At 39.1% G+C, this 20326-nt stretch overlaps 2 protein-coding genes across 2 annotated transcripts in view; both read left to right on the top strand.

The window, feature by feature from the left end:
- Positions 1-263: 263 nt before the first annotated feature.
- Positions 264-20326, top strand: part of LOC110675836 — a 22928-nt gene continuing 2865 nt past the window's right edge. Inside the window, exons 1-2 of the mRNA XM_021841707.1 lie at positions 264-402; positions 577-4155. Coding sequence (XP_021697399.1) covers positions 351-402; positions 577-4151 — 3627 coding nt within the window. The 5' untranslated portion in view covers positions 264-350 and the 3' untranslated portion in view covers positions 4152-4155. The remainder of the gene's footprint in view (positions 403-576; positions 4156-20326) is intronic.
- The window catches only part of LOC110675119 (anillin-like), a 15610-nt gene continuing 12323 nt past the window's right edge, over positions 17040-20326 (top strand). Inside the window, exon 1 of the mRNA XM_021839497.1 lies at positions 17040-17072. Coding sequence (XP_021695189.1) covers positions 17040-17072 — 33 coding nt within the window. The remainder of the gene's footprint in view (positions 17073-20326) is intronic.

Below are 20326 nucleotides of genomic sequence, written 5' to 3'. Positions count from 1 at the left end.
ACCGTCATCCAACGCGTTTTCGCGCTCAAAATGGAAAATGTGTAGGAAAATCCCGATTCCCGAGAGCGAATCTCGTTTTGCCCACATTTGGCGGCCTTTGCGCCGTTCGTTGTTAACTTGTGCGGTTTCCCACTCAAAATATGTACTCTCGGCGGCACGTTCCACGTTCGATATAATCGAGGCCGGAGCACGCGATTCTCAAGTGCCGAAACGAAGCCGTAACTTAATCTGCAAACCGCAAAAGTGCTGGCTGTTTCTCAGTCTCAGAGTGGTGGGCATGTGCCACTAGCTCATTCAGTTTTTCATTGATCTCCGGAGTGAAATTTCCAACGTTTATTTTTTCGACACGAATGGAAACAAATTTTGGATTGTTTGCTCTTCACAGCTCGAGTGCACCAAGCGGTAAATTACAGTAATTCTATGCACCCTTTCTGTGCTCCGTCCGCTTCCCCTTCTAGTGGTCGTGATCAATTGAACCCAAATTGCGTGTTATGTTTTTGGAAGTTGTAAAACACTTGGCTCATGTGTTGTATGGTTTCGTTACATGTCTCCCCCTTCTTTCTCGTTTCATTTCAGAGCCCACAAGTGAGGATGCTGCCAGCGATAGCCTTGTGAGTGGCGGAGTTGGCTATCATTTACAAGAGGAAGACCCACTTGAAGCGCGGAAATCGTCGGAAGTGCTGGAACATATTACAGAACATCACTTCCCAAAGCAGCCGCTCGACTATGCGGAAGAAGTGGATGGCGGTGGGATTCTGGATCTGGTGAAACCATACCGCGATAGCAATAATAACGAAACCAGCAGCAGGGTCATGATGATGGTGGCCAAGTTCGAGTCGGGAAATGGTCAGGGCGGGAAGCTGCCGGTGGATGAAACAGAAACAAGTGATTTCGATACGGCCAGTGTGAGTAGCAGTAGTTTGGGAAGTGTGCGCAGCAGTTCCGCTTTCAGTGAAGGAAGTCGGGATGCTGGAAGTGTGGGAAGCTATGGTAAAGAGAAGGCGGGGCCAAATGTGATAGGGACCGGAGAGAGTCACGTGGTGACGGCAGGTACTGCAACAATTACAATTAACATTATCAATAAGACTGCTGAGGATTGTGATACAAAGCCGTTGAAAACGGGTCCGGAAATGAGGGCTGTGCATGTGCAAGTTCCGGAGTATGAGAGCGAATCGGAACGAGGAGTTGGATCAACTGGAGACGAGGGAGAATCGACCGAGTGCGAAGGACAAGAACTGCAGAGGAAAGTTAAGCTGAATGATGGGTTTTTAAGCCCGGAATTGTCAAATGATAATAGTCATTATGAGAGTGCCTTGTTCCAAACTGCGGAAAGTCAAGAGTTTCTGGATTGTAAGGGTAGTCTGGATTCGTCGTACTGTGAGTATGATGATAGCTCAGAAGAAACCGAGCAAAATGATGATGTTTTCGAAAGCAATCACCCCAAACAGAGCCCCAAGGCCGTTAAGCAGGAAATCATCGATGATGAGAATGAACCCATGATCAATATCATCCAGAAAATGACCCGCGACATGCAAGTCACTTCCACGGTTATTCTCAACAAAGCTAAAATCAAAGAGCATCGCAAATCGCGAGCGGAGAAAAAAGAAAGGCAAAAAACCGAAAAGAAGAAATTGGAAAATTCGCACCTTAGCCGGCAGAGGATAATCGATGATAATTTCTGCAACGAAATCCTCGATTCAACACATCAATTTGATCGTTTGTACGGAATAACCCGCAAAACCGCAGCAGTCAATGCACCCGTGGAAGTGCTAAGTGATTCGGCATTGCAGGCGTCGTCAGCGGGGGATGAATCATTCGATTCATCATTGTCTTACGGGAAATTGGAAGGAAAACCGCGGTATTCAGGTCGACCAATCGGGAAACTAATGGCCAAACGTTTGAAAAAACTAGATAAACAAGGCAACTGTAAGTCGGACGTCAACTCGGATTCGTCTGCTTCCAACTATGCCAATGGTCCAAAGAAACCCCCAAGAACATTTGCTTCGGCTCGAAGTCATCATTCAAAATTCGGATGGGTCAAACAATCTGGATCATCTACAGATGCCAGCTCCGGTAAACCGAGCTGTCCAAAACTGGAAGATCTCGACTCAGATCCAGATCTCATCGGCTGGAAGTTTGACAAATCGGCGAAGCACGAGAAACGTGAAAAATCAGAAAAATCTCACAACATCGGCTGGGTCATGCCAAAGGAACGTACTAACGAGTCTTCCATCCCTCCGCAAATCTACAACATGTTGAACTACTCGGAGGATGAAGACCGAAAACGCTCCATCAAAACCTCAAATTCGAAAGCAGCTCCTCAAGCTTCATGCTGTCATCGCATCGAATGCGAGTTGGGCCCCAAGCTGGACATTGACACGGTGGACTATGCTCCGGAAACACCTAGGCGCAAGTCGTCATCCAACTTGGATTTTGAAAAGTTTGCAACAAATACCACAATCAAAAGTACCCCTCATAAACGTCATCACTTTCCAGAGAACGGAAGAAGGACGGAACTTTTCCTCGAGGCGGAACGGGGCGAAACTCGTCGGCGCAGTAGTAAAGAACATCGACGTCGTACAACCGGGGATTTCTTGGAACATGAACGTGAAGCAGAGTCTCGTCATTTTTTAGAAGACGGCCGAAGAAGTGACCACGAACCGGATAATCCGGAAAAGTCTGAACTCTGCCGGAAGTGTAGCGAAAAGTCCGAGAAGAAATCCTTTCGCAAGGCTGCGGTGAGGAGAACGAAATCTTTCTTTGAAGCATCTAAGAAAAAGATTCACAAAATTGGCAAGGATAAGCAACGGTTTGAGACTCCGAAGAAGTATCACCTGGGAACGAATCTCAACAAAGAAAATTCCGTCAAGAAACAGCTGCACAAACACTTGGGATATACGCCGGACAACATACGGTGTGGATCCTGCCCCAAAGAATCCTCCGTAGTTCGAAACAACCTTACACAGACGTACTCAGCTCCGGCCCGTATGCCAGACAAAACACGTGATCGTCCTAAACTGCCCGTTCCAACCGTTCTCAACTTATCTGGCCCAGCAGCCTCTCTCGTTGAGGATCACCACAAAAAGCAGAAGCCCCACGATATGAAATTTTTGAAAACTCTCAAAAACCTCCGGATATCGCCGAAAAAACTCTTCAAACCCAACGATGAGCCAAAACGAAGCCCCATGAATTCCAGCTCTCCGCGTCAGCACGGAGATTTCCAATCGTACGATGATCTGAATCTGGACAACGTTGCCCAGATGGGTGACTTCCTGAACAACGTTCGGCAAGCCGTAGAAAATGAACGCACAAACTCCCACGAACGAATCCTCGACCAGTACGGCGCAGCGAGGTACGCCAAAGCACCGCCCAAAACAAGACCTCGCCATATTTCCACCAGCAGCGAATTCTTGGATCGACATCCCGTCGAACGGCAAACGCTGCAAGTTGCTGCCGATCTGCATCGGGAACCGATCTACCAGGAAATCTCCCCGAAAAACAATAAGACCATCATAAACGAGTTCATCAGTGGCGAGTCTAACAATCGGTACCTGATGATCAACAACAATCCGAATATAATCTATGCCACCGTGAACAAAACGGCAAAAAACCTCATCAAGTCCAAGTCCGTGAATAGCTTTTGCGAGGAACCGCTGGGGCAGCGCGTCACCGAGAAAAAGATGAATGCCCAACCGAAATCTTCTTCCCCGGCTCATTCCGAGACGCACTCCCGCAGGACCAGTAGCCGATTGCGACGATCTTTGTTCAACAGTAGCACCAACAGTGGCGATCGATCCCTCTCTTCCGTCGAAGAAAGCAACGGAATCTTGCTGCTGCCGGCTCACGGAACCGAGGACGAAGAATCGCTGGCGATGATGACGGCACTGGAAGTGCAAGAGGACATTATCGTTCCGAAAAGCGCTGGGAAGGTAGGCGCCAGTCCTGGCAGACGGACCGAAGGGAGCAGAGATACGGGAAAGGATGAAGTGGATGATTACCGGGCTCTGCGAAGCGATATTCGGGCGGGGAATGGTGGGACTAGAGGTGGTGGATTAACTTGCGAGGAGCAACTTCTGAGGACGGCCATCATGATGGACGAGACGACCGGCAGCGGAAGAGTGGCTCCGCTGGGGGAGTATCGATACCGATGATGAGGTGAGTTTATCATTGATAAATACAAAGTATTGCGGGACAAATGGGTAAATGCTGATAATAACTTGTAATTTACGTTTCAAACTTCATTGCGTAAATTCTAAAGCTATCTTGAAACATTACGACAGATATGCAATTTATGAGATTTTCTAACCCATTATTGCACTAATAGAGCGAAAGATTGTCAACTTACCAACTATGACTTTGTAACCCACTGATCGCGTACAAACTTGTTTTGTTATTTTGGTTGGAAAATTGGTGGAAAATCAATTTTCTCTACTAGGGTAGGTGTACTAGTTATGGCCATAGTCAGGGTGTCCATCCGATTCTACCCCCATTACCCCGAATGCCATTTCCCCCGAATCCCATCACCCCCGAATTCCACTACCCGAATGCACCATTACCCCCGAATTCCATCACCCCGAATGCTATTTCCCCGAATTCACAATTATCTTCACATGATGATATGGATGACATTTCCCAATGATTTGGAATCGGGGTAAGGTCATTCCGGGGTGATGGGGTCGTTCGGGGTTTTGGAATTCGGGGTAATGGCGTTCGGGTTTACGGCATTCGGGGTAATGGAATTCGGGGTAAATGGGGTAGAATCCCATCCGATTCTTACCCCATTACCCCGAATGCCATTTCCCCGAATCCCATCACCCCGAATTCCACTACCCCGAATGCACCATTACCCCGAATTCCATCACCCGAATGCTATTTCCCCGAATTCACAATTATCTTCACATGATGATATGGATGACATTTCCCAATGATTTTGGAATTCGGGGTAATGTCATTCGGGGTGATGGGTCGTTCGGGGTTTTGGAATTCGGGGTAATGGCGTTCGGGTTTACGGCATTCGGGGTAATGGAATTCGGGGTAATGGGGTAGAATCGTCCATCCATCCGTTTGGCGTTTGAAATTTGCTTGCCGATAATAGTCGTATGGTGCCGAAGCCGTAAGTCTCCCTATTTTGTGCTGTAGGATGAGAATATTAGGACAAGAAATATTATAGATTGCTCGCATAGCTAAAAGCCATTGGTAACCGAGTATCTCCTTGTTTCTTAGCAAATTAATGGCCAATGAAAACAATCACCACTGGGAGATAGAGGAGGATCTGCTCTTCATCGTAGCATTGTTGATTAAATGTAAATCCATTCGTTACCATGGCTTTTAGGGCGAGATCAGATTTAGGTTATGCGGTATTTATCTAATTTAGCGAAGTTATTAGCGAAAGAGAGGATCGATGAAGAGAAATCGCTCATGTCAGTTAGTCAGAATTGTTGAAACCCTAATATTTTTATAACAAGTACTATAACAAGTACTAGACCAATCGCTTGTACCCTCCCCTTGTTATGCGACCTTGCCGCGATGGGAGGGCATAATCCATTAGCCCATATGATGGAAACCAAAGGCGTAACCTGTAGTGGTGGTATCACATTTTGGCACTTTTTGCTTAAAGCCGCGTCATAATTCATATGGCATAGACGCAATAATATCTCGGATGTGATCCAACGGACATTCTGCGTCATTGATAGAATTGAATGCCCATTTCAAATAATTAATCTGTTCGAAGTGGACATTAATACTATTGGTGACGTTCAGTTTGCCTTTTGCTAACCAGAATGATCCGTAGCCACTCTTACTATTAGCTAGCTAGATAGATCGTTATCATATACGACGTAGGGAATACATAGGAACTCTTAGGAAAATGACTAGTAGATTCACTGAGTAGAAATAAGTGGCGACAATCTTATTTCAATATGGTTTTTACATTGCCATAATAAGAAATAACTCTTTTGTAACAGCGGTATAAATAATCTAATTCCAGCTTCATTTTCGCAAAATTTACAAGTAGAAAGTAGGCGTTGTGAAGCATTGCATTTGCCACCGAAAAGTGAATCATGTAGGAGACTGTAATAGAAGCCTAAGGTAACTTTACTTTTCAATATTCACTATAAAATGACTGTGGAAAGTAAGACGCTGAGATCGATCATTAGGGTACACTTGCTAGTTTCGACAAATTGTTGAACAGACAAGGAAAGCGACTTTTTTCTTCAAGGATATATGAACGTAATGACCAATAAATGCTTTTAACAACAACAAATTAAATTAACTAGAACTACTACTAAACAGCCTAATTTTGTCAAAACTTGACGACAATTGACATTTAAGGTGAAACATCTCGGAATCCAAAGATGGCCGTCACAATGGCCGACTTGTGCCCCTACTCACGTTTTCAAAGGCACTAAACTTGAGAAATAGTTGGCAAACGTTTTTGATCTTCTTATTTTAAGCTTTCTGCTAGTGCACAAAGCCAAAATAAGAAGTTCACTGTTGTTGGATGCTTCCTTCGCGAGATTTGTGCCTTTGAAGTTTCAGTGCAATCTTAGAAGTTGATTCCAAACTGTTTCACCTTAAGGCCTTTTGGTGCGTCATCACAAAATGGCTTCTTCAAAAATCATTAACATATTGTTATGGTAGTATTGGTATTTGCAACATCGATGAAATATAATTGCTTATCACCTGATTTAATGGATAATTTATGCGAAGAAAAATGCTTTAGGTGGTATTTCAATATTTAATCTACACTTTCAGGTACAGCATTATCAATTTAGCGACAATATACATGAGATTTATATTCTCAAAAAAAATCTCCAAATTTATGCCGCATTTTATTGCCTCGCACAACTACACTTGTAAATAGAAGGTGCTTACCTTTTCCATTGTAATTCTGCAGCAAACATTTGTGTTTTGCTTTTCATATTGCGTTCACTACACTTCCACTAAACAAATCTTTCATTCACTTCCCTTAAAGGAACACATTTCAAACGGGAATCAAATATTTATAAAGTTTTATCAACCGCAACACACAAAACTATTATGGCGGTGGTTTTCACTTGCTGCGAATCGACGCCGCCACCGCACACTGAGACATGCCTGTGTTTATAGTCTAAAATATCCAACTTTTTTTCTGTTGTATTAATTTTCAGTGCGGATAGGTTGGGCAAAGCATAGAAACTTGAAATTCATACGTTGTTTGTTTTTCGATTCTCTCAAATTACAAAAATCATCTCTACGAAGCATAAAATCATACCAAGAGTCAGTGTTGTTCAGACTCATTTCCCCGAAAATAGCATTTTCCGAACTACAAAACCACGAACTACTACAACCATGCTCTATCCTCCTAAGATAGAAAAACAGATGGTTAAGCTTGAGTACTGCACACAAAATCTATCAATTTTGATCCCAGAGAACCACAATTCAAGTTTCGGTGAAATGAGATGAGTGAGTGAGTGAGTGCGAATCATTTCACCGAAACTTGAATTGCGGCCCACCGAGATCGAAACTGTCGGATCCCATGTGCAACACTTAAGCCCAACCACCTCCCCCTCCATCTCAGGAATACAACGCACAGTTATAACAGTTCATGGCTTCACAATTCGAATTTCGGGGAAATGAGTCTGGTCAACACTGCCAAGAGTTTATCAATTTGGACCACCCAAAATAATTGGAAAGCTCCACAGTGCGATGCGTCGGGATGCGTCGGGACGCGTCTATCGTGTGTGCACAATCATCGCGATCGTTGAGCGCAGTGATGTCAGAGTTGCTATCTGTAAAATCATAGCATTCAATGTGAATTGATCACAAAAATCATTGAAATTTTATTAAATCAGTGATCTTGTGATGGAAAACTATTTGCAAAATGATAAGTTTTTATGATATGCAGCAAATGTTCCGAAAACAAGCATATAACAATTGCTAGAAAAATCTGTCACCAATCACCTGGCAACACCGTCATCCCTTGCAAACATAAACCGTACCGATGCATAACAAAAATATGCGATAAATCCAATTAAAAACAGAGAAATTCCGTTGCCCTTCATTAAATTGTAATGTTTTCTTTTGATACGTACGATTGAAGAGTTGATTTTGATTTCCAATACTCGTCAATCTGCTAAATTTCCCATGTGTTTACATAAAAATATGATTAACACAAATGTTATATTTTTTGTTTGTTTGTTTTGAAAATATACATGGAAAGGCGATACTACTACTATTACATCAATGATGATTCTAATGATTCTTTATTAAAGTCAAAGAATCATTAGAATCATCATTGATGTAATAGTAGTAGTATCGCCTTTCCATGTATATTTTCAAAACAAACAAACAAAAAATATAACATTTGTGTTAATCATATTTTTATGTAAACACATGGGAAATTTAGCAGATTGACGAGTATTGGAAATCAAAATCAACTCTTCAATCGTACGTATCAAAAGAAAACATTACAATTTAATGAAGGGCAACGGAATTTCTCTGTTTTTAATTGGATTTATCGCATATTTTTGTTATGCATCGGTACGGTTTATGTTTGCAAGGGATGACGGTGTTGCCAGGTGATTGGTGACAGATTTTTCTAGCAATTGTTATATGCTTGTTTTCGGAACATTTGCTGCATATCATAAAAACTTATCATTTTGCAAATAGTTTTCCATCACAAGATCACTGATTTAATAAAATTTCAATGATTTTTGTGATCAATTCACATTGAATGCTATGATTTTACAGATAGCAACTCTGACATCACTGCGCTCAACGATCGCGATGATTGTGCACACACGATAGACGCGTCCCGACGCATCCCGACGCATCGCACTGTGGAGCTTTCCAATTATTTTGGGTGGTCCAAATTGATAAACTCTTGGCAGTGTTGACCAGACTCATTTCCCCGAAATTCGAATTGTGAAGCCATGAACTGTTATAACTGTGCGTTGTATTCCTGAGATGGAGGGGGAGGTGGTTGGGCTTAAGTGTTGCACATGGGATCCGACAGTTTCGATCTCGGTGGGCCGCAATTCAAGTTTCGGTGAAATGATTCGCACTCACTCACTCACTCATCTCATTTCACCGAAACTTGAATTGTGGTTCTCTGGGATCAAAATTGATAGATTTTGTGTGCAGTACTCAAGCTTAACCATCTGTTTTTCTATCTTAGGAGGATAGAGCATGGTTGTAGTAGTTCGTGGTTTTGTAGTTCGGAAAATGCTATTTTCGGGGAAATGAGTCTGAACAACACTGACTCTTGGTATGATTTTATGCTTCGTAGAGATGATTTTTGTAATTTGAGAGAATCGAAAAACAAACAACGTATGAATTTCAAGTTTCTATGCTTTGCCCAACCTATCCGCACTGAAAATTAATACAACAGAAAAAAAGTTGGATATTTTAGACTATAAACACAGGCATGTCTCAGTGTGCGGTGGCGGCGTCGATTCGCAGCAAGTGAAAACCACCGCCATAATAGTTTTGTGTGTTGCGGTTGATAAAACTTTATAAATATTTGATTCCCGTTTGAAATGTGTTCCTTTAAGGGAAGTGAATGAAAGATTTGTTTAGTGGAAGTGTAGTGAACGCAATATGAAAAGCAAAACACAAATGTTTGCTGCAGAATTACAATGGAAAAGGTAAGCACCTTCTATTTACAAGTGTAGTTGTGCGAGGCAATAAAATGCGGCATAAATTTGGAGATTTTTTTTGAGAATATAAATCTCATGTATATTGTCGCTAAATTGATAATGCTGTACCTGAAAGTGTTGATTAAATATTGAAATACCACCTAAAGCATTTTTCTTCGCATAAATTATCCATTAAATCAGGTGATAAGCAATTATATTTCATCGATGTTGCAAATACCAATACTACCATAACAATATGTTAATGATTTTTGAAGAAGCCATTTTGTGATGACGCACCAAAAGGCCTTAAGACTCTAATCTAACGTAAAAGACAGGAGTAATCAGAATAGCACTTGAATGACAAATTATTCAAAACCATTTCGACTAAACAGTATTAGTAATGACACTACTACACTACTATTTCAAACAAATTCTGATGGAGCTGCTGATTTTCACAATGCTTCCTTTTCTCAGAAGCAAGGGAATATGGGTACTTTTCAAAAACTACCACGTCACAATACTAATAAAAAACAGTGTTCATGTGGGCGCCGAATACCACAAAAAAAAAAAAAATTACTAGACCAATCGCTTGTATTTAACTGTGTACTGTATTTGATATTTGTTAAGAGATTTTTTGTTTCAGCGGGTATGGTGCAACATTGATCGCCCATGTGAACAATGTTCCGTGTTGTTGAAAATGTCCTTACTTACTGAAAGCCGAGTATGAAAGCCATATCATTTACTTTTTGAGTTATTTTAACCCTCTAATACCCAAATTTTTATTTTCGGTCTAAATATCATTTTTCGTTATCTAAAATCGTTCTAAACACGTTTTGGACAATGATTTATTTTTATTCGCGAATTTGTGAATGTTATCTTGTTAATCCAACGTCGATCGCGCGTATTGTCATGATGCAAGATCCGACCAAAATAATGTCTCGCCTCCGTGAGACCGCAGGAAGGACAACAGACGCTTCTGGAGGCACTCGGTGCGGTTAACTTCGCTGTTGATGGTACCCGTTGTAATGTACGGTTTACTCAGTTTACCGCGTTGGCATATGGCTTGCCAAAGCAAGTATTTTTTGGCGAATTTTTCCATTTTTTTTCTTCCTTATGTTTTCCAGGACCATCAAACCGTGATTTGGCAACGTAGAACTCCAGCCCCGGTATCTGCTTTGCGTCTGCCTTGATGTAGGTTTCGTCATCCATAACCACACATTTCAGTTTCGTTAACCACTCTCGATACAGCTTCCTTGCGCGGGATTTGGCCGCCGTGTTTTGTTGATCACGCCGGTTCGGTGCCTTCCGGACCTTGAATACACGAAGCCCAGTGCGTTTCATGGTTTGCTGAACGAACTAGGCGGAACACTTGGCCTTCAGAGCCGCGTCGCGAATCGAAAGGATCGGATTACGCTTGAAATAATCCAACACCTTCCGGGCCTTCACAGGGTCAGCTGTCTTTGATTTTCTTTCACTTCCAGCCCGCCACTCGGTCGTCTGGGACTCGTTGAAAAATGTTACCACGCGAAAGACAGTTGTATGGGTGATTCTCAGTTGTCTTCCGATCCATCTCATGCTCGCAGTCGGATTTTCCATGACAGCGCGTAAAATTATCCGGTGATTGTCTTCTTGTTTCGATGCCATCTCAATAATCACTGAACCGATTGTTATGAAATTTTGCACATGTAAACAATACACTACAATCTAGTTTCACCTAAAGTAATCAATAAAACCGTATTCGACAGGGTTAAGCTTCCTTTTCATTTTTTTTTATTATGAATGTTCAATTCAACTGATTTAGATGCGGTTTTCACTACTTGCGATTCAAAGGCTTATAGTTTCATATGCTGGCACAAGTGGTCCAATTTATTCCTGATGGCCGTAGTTATTCCGTTGTCCTCCTGGTTCAGGTCGGGTAAAAATTCGATCAACTTTCTTTTGCTGAACATTTTTATCATAGTAAATGTTGTTTAAACATCTAAGATTTACCGTGCCGGCACCATATTCTGAACGCTTAAGAAAACCTGAGGATAATGGCTTAATCAAAAGAAGAGGTTTTCTTTTTAGTCGTCGGTATTGACTACCTTCGCATGTGCTAAATATATATTTTAATTTATGGCTCGATATTGGTTGCATAACACAGCGCAACAAAAATGACATTTTTGCGTGTCTCAAGGATCAAATTATGTATCTCTTGTTGATTTGGGGTTCCTGAATCTGATGCCGTTCTTAGAAATTTCCCAGCACGTCACAATTTTTAGCTACAGGTCGCCAAAGTTGTATAAAACATTGGTTTTATTGATTTTTACCAAAATTTTGAAGTATATTTTATAAAAAAATTTTGTGATCTTATCAATCAAGCATGCAAAAGAGGCTTTAAACTTTTGTTTTAGATATATTTTGGTTGAAATTTCACGATTAAATTTAGATTAAACTGTTTTTTTAACATGCTTGCAGTCTCCATACAAAATTCTTCGTTTCTCTTATACGGCAAAATACAATACTTTTCTAAACCATAAAAAAAAACTTTTTCGTATCAAAAGTATTATAAACTTTGATGATAAGTATTGTTATACACATAAAGTTTAAATTCTGTGGCAAATTAAGCAAATAAATTGCCACACAAGCTGGCAAACTTGCATGCAAGTTGGCTGAAATAGTCATTTTTTGCATTTTCAACAATCAATATCTCAAAAACTAGACGTGCTATGATATTTCTGTAAACGGCAATGGATTTAGCAACCCTTAATTAAGTAAATAGAGGTATTTTGATGCTGGAGACAAAAACGTGTTCCGTAGTGTAATCATAAGAGATCAGTCAGACGATTTATTTTTGAAAACCGTGTCCATGTTCCTTATTCTGAACAGCCTACAGGGAAGTGTTCCTAACAATGGACAAAAGTGTTCCTAATTATAGACAGCAATAAATCCTTATGTATCAAACAAAAGCAATAATATTTATTAATGGTTTATAACAGTAGTTCAAAGAGGCAATCTATTAGCAATTCTCCAGGCCTTTTAAGCTGACCTGAACGCTTTCTTTGCTGTTTAGATCGGGATCCGTCTCGAAATATCCGGATATTGGTGCAAAAACAACTGAACCCATTTTCTTCCCGGAATGTTATTTGGAAAGTCACCTGATTTTCCGGAAAGAACCGTGTACTGACCTACCGATATTCTTAAGCGGCTTGTGCCGATGGAAAAGCTTTAGCTGACCGGACTATATAATCCGATATGCGATCCTCATCTTCTTCCGACAATATGGTTGGTTTTCCTGGACGGTTATCTATAGATTTTTTCTCTTTGTGTATAGAATACTGACAGCAATTCCATATAGACCTGCAGTGCTTCTAGTCGAAAACCCCTTCCTGATAAGAATAATAGTTGTCTGTGATAACAGGCTACACTCAAAATAATCTAAACGTCATTGCTACGTAAAAAATCACCTAAACGATTACAAATGAATTTTTCCCATGCTCTACCTGTCAAAGGTAACAATTACCGGGTTATACGTGATAATCAGATGGGGATACAGTGAATTTCACTTTGGTTGGCCCTTAGAGCTTACGTGAAATTCAAGTACGCACTTGTGTTCATTTTGACAACTGAAAATAGCGTTCATTCTGTGTTGTATTGAAGAAAAAAAATGGTGACCGCTGGCGATTTCAAAAACAAATCAATATTTTATATTTTATCAATGTTTTATTATATAATACTGCTGTTGGAACTACATAACTAAATAAACATGCTCTATGCGAATCGTAAGTATGCAATCACAATTTCGTTGGTATGTGAATATTGCAATTCTGTTTGTTTCCCTTTCGGGTGATTTCACAGAAATTATGTCCAAATATCTCTGGAGCATGGATACTGCTGAACCACCCGATTGATCCGCTGTTATCATACACTGAGGCAAAAAAACTTAATAATTTCTTAAGGAATAATTATGACTTGGCGCCACAACGATTATTGTTAAAAATTTTAAGTTTTACATATGATTTTGGTGAAGAATCTCAGTAATAAATTTCATAAGTCATTCAATGAAATTCGGTAATAAACGCAATGATAATAACTTAATTCGAATTATCAATCGATGGTATTGTACGCCTTTCATTTCAAGCGTGCTCAAAAATTGACATGTTTTGATAACATGTGATCTGTTTTCGATTAACTTGTAGCCAACATCGAAAGCGGAGTAGTTCTTCTAGCGATTGCTATGATAATTATTTCAAGTAATTGTTGTTAAAGAATTCAAAGCTCTCACTTATGAAACTTATGATCCCATTTTCGACATGTTTAAGCGTGCAATAAAACCATAATTTGGCTGGTTCATAAGTCTTGATTTATGGAAAACCTAAGTATTTTTGCCTCAGTGTACTTAAATCTACTCAGGCCAACCCACAAAGACACCCGACGAAGAGCAAGTGACTGGGTGTTATCTGTTGCAAACCACTTAGTCTTGCAAACCAGTTGTTTCCATATTGCGCTTGAAAAATAAATGCATTTCAATTGTATCTCATCAATATTGCCAAATTGGAAAACTGTGTGTTTTTAATTCCTTGCAAAATAACGGGATTTATTAAAATTATTACGTGATTCTATCTTCGTAAAAGGTACGGGAAATTCCACGTAGCTATGACGTGAAACTCCGGTGAAATGGGTTGGAATTAGGTGTTCATGTGTTCATTTTGTGTCACCTACGATTCACGTAAGTGCTACGTGAAAAGTGCGATGGAAAAAAAACTACGTATGTTTTCACGTAGCCTTGACGTGTGGATTATTTTGAGTGTATTATTATTAATAGCCCTCTCCAGCTTCCACGGGTCGTGTACGGTGATTCTTTTTTACCGCGGCATATCTGTTCATAATAAGGATCAATCACCAACATATGGTGCCGATCTTTGAACACTTGAGTAATTAGAGATGGAACGCAGTAGCTCCAAATATTTGTAAATAATATAAAGATATATTCTGACCGATCAGTCTCCGCAGCAGCTACGAAAATGGAGCAAATGTTTTGACCGGCGTCTTAGTGCACAGGCTTAGCGGCCACGTTTTTTCACGTTTGTCGAAGTCCGAATTTTATTTTTCGTCAAATCGCGTGAAATATTGCCAAAATAAATCTGTGCCTCGGATATACAATAAGAAAATATGTAGCTGATGTAAGTTATATAAGTATTTGTGCAAAAAATTGGATTAGAAGATTGAAATCATTAAGTTTGTCGTAAACTGTTCAGAATATGGAACTGTCTATAATATGGAGCTCGCACGGTATCCTTAACAGAAAACGGAAATTATGTATCCTCGGCTAATATTGTGATATCGTGGGGCAACCGATTTCGGTCAAAATCACTTTATGGCTCTGCGAAAGATCCGAAACATCCGTAAAAGTGGACATACCCTGAAAGTAGAATAGAGAGCTGTTTTTTTCAAACGACTTGCAGATATGAGCTTTTAATTAGTTTAATATTGTTGTCTCAGAATGATCTCGAATTGTCATTTCTTGATCCTCCGGAACATCCGTAAAAGTGGATAGGGGGAGATCCCCCAGTACCGGACACTTAAGCCACTAAATTCATAATTCGAAAAATATTGATTTTATGGGCTCGTGTTACCCATTTATGATAAATATTATCATTTTTATAGTGTACAAAAATAAATTTGAAAATATAAATATGAATTTTGATATTGCATTTTGATGATGAGTTTTAGTACCAAATTGATCGATCTCGAAAGGTGGCACCCAATACCGGACAAGATCTGGAAATGCCTCAAATTCTGTAAATTTGAACATCATCGAATGTGTACACTATAGGAATAGTTTATAATTCCCAATTCAATGCATTTGCTACATTTACAAAAATAATTTGAGTTTTTCTTAGTTTGCAAGATGCCTATCAAAAACCTCTTTCATATATGATGAAAAATAGCGCATTTTACGATGTTGTTCTGAATGTTCATTATTCTTAATTTTATTGCATATTTGATGCCATGATCGACGGAACCCATGAAAAATGAATGTATTCTGAGACACTGATGCAATAATTACAAAGATATCGTATAACAAATCAAGCTGTCCGAAACTGAGGGACAGGAGGTGCTTAACCAAAATTGTAATTTGTCCATATTTAGTTCAATTAAGGTACAAAATACATTCATATTATCAAATTAGGATTATGTTCGATCATGCTTGCGGGATCCAAAGTATTTTTTCATATTCAAATCAGGGTGTCGACTACCTGGAAAAACCTGGAGAGTCAGGGAATGTCAGGGAATTTATTTTTGACCTGGAAAGTCAGGGAAAATCAGGGAATTTCACTTGAGGTCAGGGAAAAAATATCTATACTACAACATCAAACGAGTTTATTGTCTGCAAAGTAATTGATCATGCTAAATCAATACACCTTCAGCATGACTTTGCTTTGTAGCCGTGGACTCTAACCACTCGACTAAGGAACCAGGACCCAGAAAATTCTCCAGAAATTCTGAGGATGATTCTCAAAGTTCCTCGATTATTTTTAGTAATCCAGAAAATCATTGAAAAGCAGAAATTTCAGGAATATCATTTGAAATAATCTTGATAATCTATTGACAATTTGATAATCTATTGACAATTTGATAATCTATTGACAATTTGTGATATTACTTGTAGATGAATTCTTAGAAGAGTTCCTCGGAGCATTGCTGAAGGTACGACAAATTCAAGAGAAACATTAGAAACCTTCTAATCAGCGCATTGTTCTAGCAATGCATTCCGTTGAGAATATTTAGATATTTTTTTCGGGGAGAAAAGCTAAGGATAATTCATATCGTAATCCTAAAATATTACATAATTACATTACCTGTAACGAATCATCGTGAAAAATTATCAAAGACATTCTAAGAAAAAAAAAAAATAAAAACAATTTGGAAAAAAATTGTGTCTTCTTGAAAAATATTTTTATAAGCATTCCTGAAATAATTCTAGGAACTCCAAATGCTATTTTTAGAAATATTTAAGACTAAAAGAAATTCTATAACAATTTTTAGAGTATCTTGGAGATGAGGAGCTTCTGGAGGAAATCTTTCAAGAGTTCAGTGAGAAGTATTGAAGGAATATCTGGAAAATATCTTAAGAATTTCAAGAAGAATTTCTGAGCAATCAATGTGGAATTCCTTGAAGCAATTCTCCAAGAAAGTTCTATGGCAATGGCTAGAATTTTGCCTGGAAAAAGAAATAGCCAAATTTTAGGATAGCTTTCTTCTACTAAAAAAAGTATGGTATAAAGTCCAAAATTTTCATTCATGCCTAAAATTTTAAATTAGGTCTGAGGTAGTTCACTAGCCGAGAACATCTTTGTTCATACGGATCTTCAAGTTTGAAAAGTAAATAGATTCTTAATTGTTCAGTTTTATCACATCAACTTAAATAAACGTTCAAGAATGTCATCTGGCAAGTACATAGGGGAAGGGGTGGTAAAATGAACACCTTAAGGAAATCATCTTGTTTTTGATAGAAAAACAAGGAATTTGTATAGTTTTATTCAACAACATCAAAAACAGGGATGTTATCTATAGCAGCGACACGAATTCAGACTAAAATTGCTTAATTTTCACATATTTTTGTCGCTTGCAAAAAACGATGTAAATGTTCATTTTACCTGCACTATGTGGGTAAAATGAACAGCTATTGGTGGTAAAATGAACATCATGCAAAAAACGTGAGCGAAATAAATATTTCTGAAAATTTTTATTGCCCTACCGAAAATATATCCATTAATGATTGTAACCCATTCATAAAGAATTCTAAAGGTACCAGATTTGACCTCACATCATAACGATTTTCACCTTACTGAAAAATCTCACGTCTTGCGAGCTAAAAGTTACGTCAGTTCTAATTTTCAAACGTGGTTTTCTAAAATCTTAGTTTTCGTTGATATTTTCACTTCAATTGGCCTACGTATCAACTCGAACACTCTGATTTATGCTATAAATCGTCCGTGCGTGATAAAAATTCACCGAAATTTGTTTTTTCCCGATAAAAGGCAAGGTGTTCATTTTACCACCACTTCCCCTATATCTCAATAAAGTAAAAGCTTTTGATCACTTTATTCATATACGACCTATAACATAAACATTAGGGGGGTGTGTAGCCTTGAGGTTACGCTTTCGCTTCATAGGCGGAAGGTCATGGGTTCGATTCCCAGCCCCTCCACAAAAAACCCGTCCAGCCACCAGAAGACGCCTCACGGAGGACCGTGCTTTGGGGAGCACATCCATCCTCCGTCAGTATCAGATGATGACTGAGACAAACTGACCCTCTTCGCAGGCAGCTAGCCTCACTAACAACCGAGCTCTCTCCTACCTGCTCGGTGTGAGAGTAAAAAGAGAAGGAGAGAGTGAAAATAAGATGTATATATAGATTAGTTGAAAATAGATCTGTATCGGTAAAGAAGAAGCTACAGATCAACTGATTCCGGAACAGTAGTGGCCACGAGCACAGAGTGCCTTAAAAAAAAAAATAACATAAACATCATAAAAATCGTCGAATATGTATCTTGTAAAAATCGTACTTATTTCGGTTCAAATGAACCAACTCAGTGGTCTGGAACTTTTCTGGAAAATGATTGGAAGGTCAGGGAATTTTATTTTCAAAATTGAGTCGACACCCTGTCAAAATATTTACTAAATAGGCTCAAAATTAAGTGGATACGTCAATTTTTTAAAGATTTTCAAACTTTTCTACTTTTTTAAAAAGGCATGCATATTTCAAGGATGTGTTATTTTACGCAATCATTAGTCTACATAATAGCTTTCTTTTCTACTAATACACCATCTTGATTGGACCATGATTTCTCAATGTTTCGGCTTTGTCCGGTATTGGGTGCTGTCCGGCACTGGGGGATCTCCCCCTATAGCCTGAAAGCTGACAAAATGAACTGGGATTTTTTGCACTGATAAGCTTCAAATTAGTATATACAGTGGGATTCCGTTTTTGGCAACAAAGTCAGTTGCCAAAAACGGAACCGTGCCAAAATCGGAACCCTTATTTAAAATTTTATTTTTCAACTATTGGTTTTGAAAACATCATTAGAGTGTTATTACATCATCCTTATGGAACCATATGGCATCTAGACTTCAAAACGGCTCACTTCGAAGCAGTTTTTCGTAGGGTTGTACTATGATATGAATCTATAGCGCCGTAATGCTAATTGTAGCAAACGTTTTACATACAAACTTTTTACGCCTGAAGACGTAATATTTTAAGAAGCTTCATGCGCACTATTTGTATCACTTGTATGGGCCATGTAAAATCAATATTCGCAAAAGTGACCTTTATACAAGAACTTAACATTTTTCTGGAACTGTGTAAGAATACGAAAAAAATAAAACATATTACTGTATTCATACAAAGCCGAATTTACACAACAAAATCGCTGGATATTGCAAAACGGCATAAGTTTTTTTTTATTTAATGAACATTATAAATCAGTTTAACTTTTAGGCTTTAAAATAAAATTTTACAAAATTCGGTAAGTTTAGAATTCCTCCTTGGGGGCCCAGCTAGCCGTAGCGGTAAATGCGCAGCTATTCAGCATGACCATGCTGAGGGTCGTGGTTTCGAATCCCGCTGATCGAGGATCTTTTCGTAAAGGAAATTTTCACGATCCCCAGGGCATAAGAGTATCTTCGTACCTGCCACACGATATACACATGCAAAAATGGTCAATTGGCAAAGAAAGATCTCAGTTAATAACTGTGGAAGTGCTCATAAGAACACTAATCTGAGAAGCAGGCTTTGTCTCAGTTGGAACGTAACGCCAGAAGGAAGAAGAGAATTCCTCCTTTAATTTATGTTTTTGATAAAGTAAAGCATTTCAATAATGCAACTGCAGTCAAAAAGGCAAACATAAACAACTACATCTCATGATCCATAAATGCGGCTCACAATTTTGTAGAATACACAACCATGCTTTTATCATTTAAGTTCTAATTGAGCTTGATATATGTTTTACACCTACCTTATGAAACCAACGGATATTTACAGAATCCTGCTTAAGAGTTTCTTAGGAATCACCAAACTTTGAACTTAATCCCTAATAATCAATTAAAGATTCTCAGGATCCCGCAAGAAACCGTCAGTGTCCGCTAGGAATCTGCAGACATCTTCAAGAATCCGTTAAAATGTCTGAGAAGTCCATTAAGAACAAAGAGTCTCCTAAGGATTCTCCAGAGTTTAGCTAGATTAAAAATCTTGTACAGAATTCTGGATCGTCTCTTAACAAACCTAACGTCTTGAAGAACCTCCAACAAAGCGGGAACGTAGCTCTTAAAAGTTGACGCTGGAAGATCAATATACACTCTAATATCACAAACAAAAGTTAAAATACACTTTTAACCGTTTTTATCGTATGCCGCATTGATATTATTGGGAATAAAGTGTAGTTTGGACTGTGTTCGTATTTGTCATGGTGCCGGTATTGAATGGCACATTGGAATTCTACAACATCATACAATATAGTAAAATATACACTCTTTTTAGTGTATCACCTACTGGCAGACTAAAGTGGGCTGGTCACTCAGTATGAATGCCAAAGAGATTGTTGAGTTCGTGTGGAGGTTAATGACCTCATGAAATGTTGCGAACGCAACACCAACGACCATCCTGAAGTAAATGAGCGCGTACGGGAGCCCTTAGTAGTTATTGAGATTTGCGGGTATATCGACGA

The sequence above is a fragment of the Aedes aegypti genome, chromosome 2 (assembly GCF_002204515.2).
Source record: "Aedes aegypti strain LVP_AGWG chromosome 2, AaegL5.0 Primary Assembly, whole genome shotgun sequence".
NCBI classification, from domain to species: domain Eukaryota; kingdom Metazoa; phylum Arthropoda; class Insecta; order Diptera; family Culicidae; genus Aedes; species Aedes aegypti.
The sequence above is the reverse complement of the archived record's forward strand: the minus strand, read 5'-3'. Positions and strand labels throughout refer to the sequence as shown.